Below are 2,114 nucleotides of genomic sequence, written 5' to 3'. Positions count from 1 at the left end.
GGGTCGAGCCGCTGAGCTGCCCTCCCTCCGGGCGCCCTGTCAGCCCCCGCGGGGGCTTCGGTGACCGATGGCTCCTCTCCCCGCAGGGGCCCGGCGGGGCTGACCCGGCGCAGGGACCTGGCAGCTTCCGAGGTAGATTTAAAACGCGCCTTGCCGGCATTCATTGCCTTAAAACACCCTTGCTCGTTAGGAGGCTTATGCTCATCAGCTTAAGAAGCCACTCCGTGAAAGTCGGGCTTGCGAAAAGTGCTTTTTAAAAATGCCTTAAATGAATTATGAATGAAGGAAGCTTGCTCTTTTCTCAGAGAATGATTCAGGCTTCCTTGTGCCTGCAAAGCCTGTTTTAATATAAAAGGCCTGAATAATCTTCCTCTGCAAGGGAGAGAGCTGTCAAGTCTGTGCTTATTCCTAATTTTTTATTCAAAGGCTATAGAAGTCTCATGCTGTCTTTAACCCATGTTACAAATGAAGGTCTTGGCCGGTATCAGTTTTGCAAACTCTTCTGCAGTCAGCAGGGATCTGCCAAGCTCTGTCGCCCGGTCCTAGCACACGCAGGCTTGCTTCTAAATCCTACTTTGTTGGAGAAAAGAAAAGCTTTTTGTACACGCCCCCCCTTATTTGAAGCACGATTTTTTCCTCTTTGTCTTTCAGAGACGCTTTTAAAGAGCCTCACTTAATGTTGAAAACATCCTCTTTCATAGTTGAGGCACATCACTCCATCTGACCTATAAATTTACTTGAAATATCTTTTTATATTTCAGCATACCTCCTGTTAGTGCTGTAAAAGTTGGTATATGCCACCCTGCAGAGCTTGCTGTATTTAAGCAGCACAAATGCAGAGTCAGCAAGTTGCAGCTTTTCTAGAACCCCGTTATGTTATAGTCAGATATATAATCTCCAAGTCTTCAATCATCTTACATACAACAATTAAATGGGAAGAAAAAGCAGTACATATGTATGCAGTATTAATAGGAACTTACCCTCCGATGCCTATGATGTATTTCATCTTTGTAGAGCTGCCTCCTTCGCAGGAATGTGGTGAGAAAAAAGAAATTTAGAAACACTGAAATTACTTTCAGTGGAACAAAACTACACCTGATCTTTTTCCCTCTATTTTCCCCCACTCAGCTCTGCTTCACCTCACTCTTTCATTGAAGGAAAAGGCGGGTTTGCCTCTAATTTATAGGGCCCCGCTGCAGTGCCCTTCCCTCCCTCCCCGCCCTTTCCCCGCCCCGCCTGCTGATGGAAAAGCCCTGTGACTATCATGAGCCCAGGATGTCATATTTTTGAGCCGGGATTAGCCAATCCTCACCTCGGCGGATGGGGTCATGCGCGCTGCTGCTGCACCTGTTTCTGCACCCCTCGCGGACCCCCACTCTGCTGCCCTTGCTGGCTTTGCTATAAATAGCTTTTTGGCAAACTCTTCCTTTGCCTAAATTAGTAATGGGGTAGGTGGAAATGTCACCCCTTTTTACAATTCCTTTGGGAGTTCTGGGGAAGGCACAGAGGTGTGCAAGGATATAATTAAGTGTCAGGTTTTTTTCCTTGAAGTCAGACAAGCTCTCTCTTTGCCTTGCTCTTAATTTTTCCCAGTTCCTATTTGATTATTTGAAATGCTCAACATGAGCTGGCAATGTGTGCTCATGGCCCAGAAAGCCGACCATATCCTGGGCTGCATCCAAAGCAGCGTGGCCAGCAGGTCGAGGGAGGGGATTCTGCCCCTCTGCTCTGCTCTGGTGAGACCCCACCTGGAGCCCTGCGTCCAGCTCTGGAGCCCTCAGCATAAGAAGGACATGGACCTGTTGGAGCGAGTCCAGAGGAGGGTCACGAAAATGATCAGGGGGATGGAACACCTCTCCTATGAAGAAAGGCTGAGAGAGTTGGGGTTGTTCAGCCTGAAGAAGAGAAGTCTCTGGGGAGACCTTATAGCAGCCTTCCAGTACCTGAAGGGGGCCTACAAGAAAGCTGGAGAGGGACTTTTTACAAGGGCATGTAGCGATAGGACAAGGGGTAATGGCTTTAAACTGAAAGAGGAAGATTTAGATTAGATACAATGAAGAAATTCTTCGCTATGAGGGTGGTGAGGCACTGGCACAGGTCGCCCAGAGAGGTGG

The 2,114-nt window shown here is 48.1% G+C and overlaps 1 protein-coding gene across 1 annotated transcript in view; it reads right to left on the bottom strand.

Moving 5' to 3' along the window:
• Positions 1-1,147, bottom strand: part of NMRK2 (nicotinamide riboside kinase 2) — a 6,807-nt gene extending 5,660 nt beyond the window's left edge. The window contains exon 1 of the mRNA XM_009323309.1: positions 981-1,147. Within this exon, the coding sequence (XP_009321584.1) occupies positions 981-1,006 (26 nt within the window). The 5' untranslated portion in view covers positions 1,007-1,147. The remainder of the gene's footprint in view (positions 1-980) is intronic.
• Between the last annotated feature and the right edge of the window lie 967 nt (positions 1,148-2,114).

Source organism: Pygoscelis adeliae, unplaced genomic scaffold (genome assembly GCF_000699105.1).
Source record: "Pygoscelis adeliae isolate BGI_AS28 unplaced genomic scaffold, ASM69910v1 Scaffold590, whole genome shotgun sequence".
NCBI classification, from domain to species: Eukaryota; Metazoa; Chordata; class Aves; order Sphenisciformes; family Spheniscidae; genus Pygoscelis; species Pygoscelis adeliae.
The sequence above is the reverse complement of the archived record's forward strand: the minus strand, read 5'-3'. Positions and strand labels throughout refer to the sequence as shown.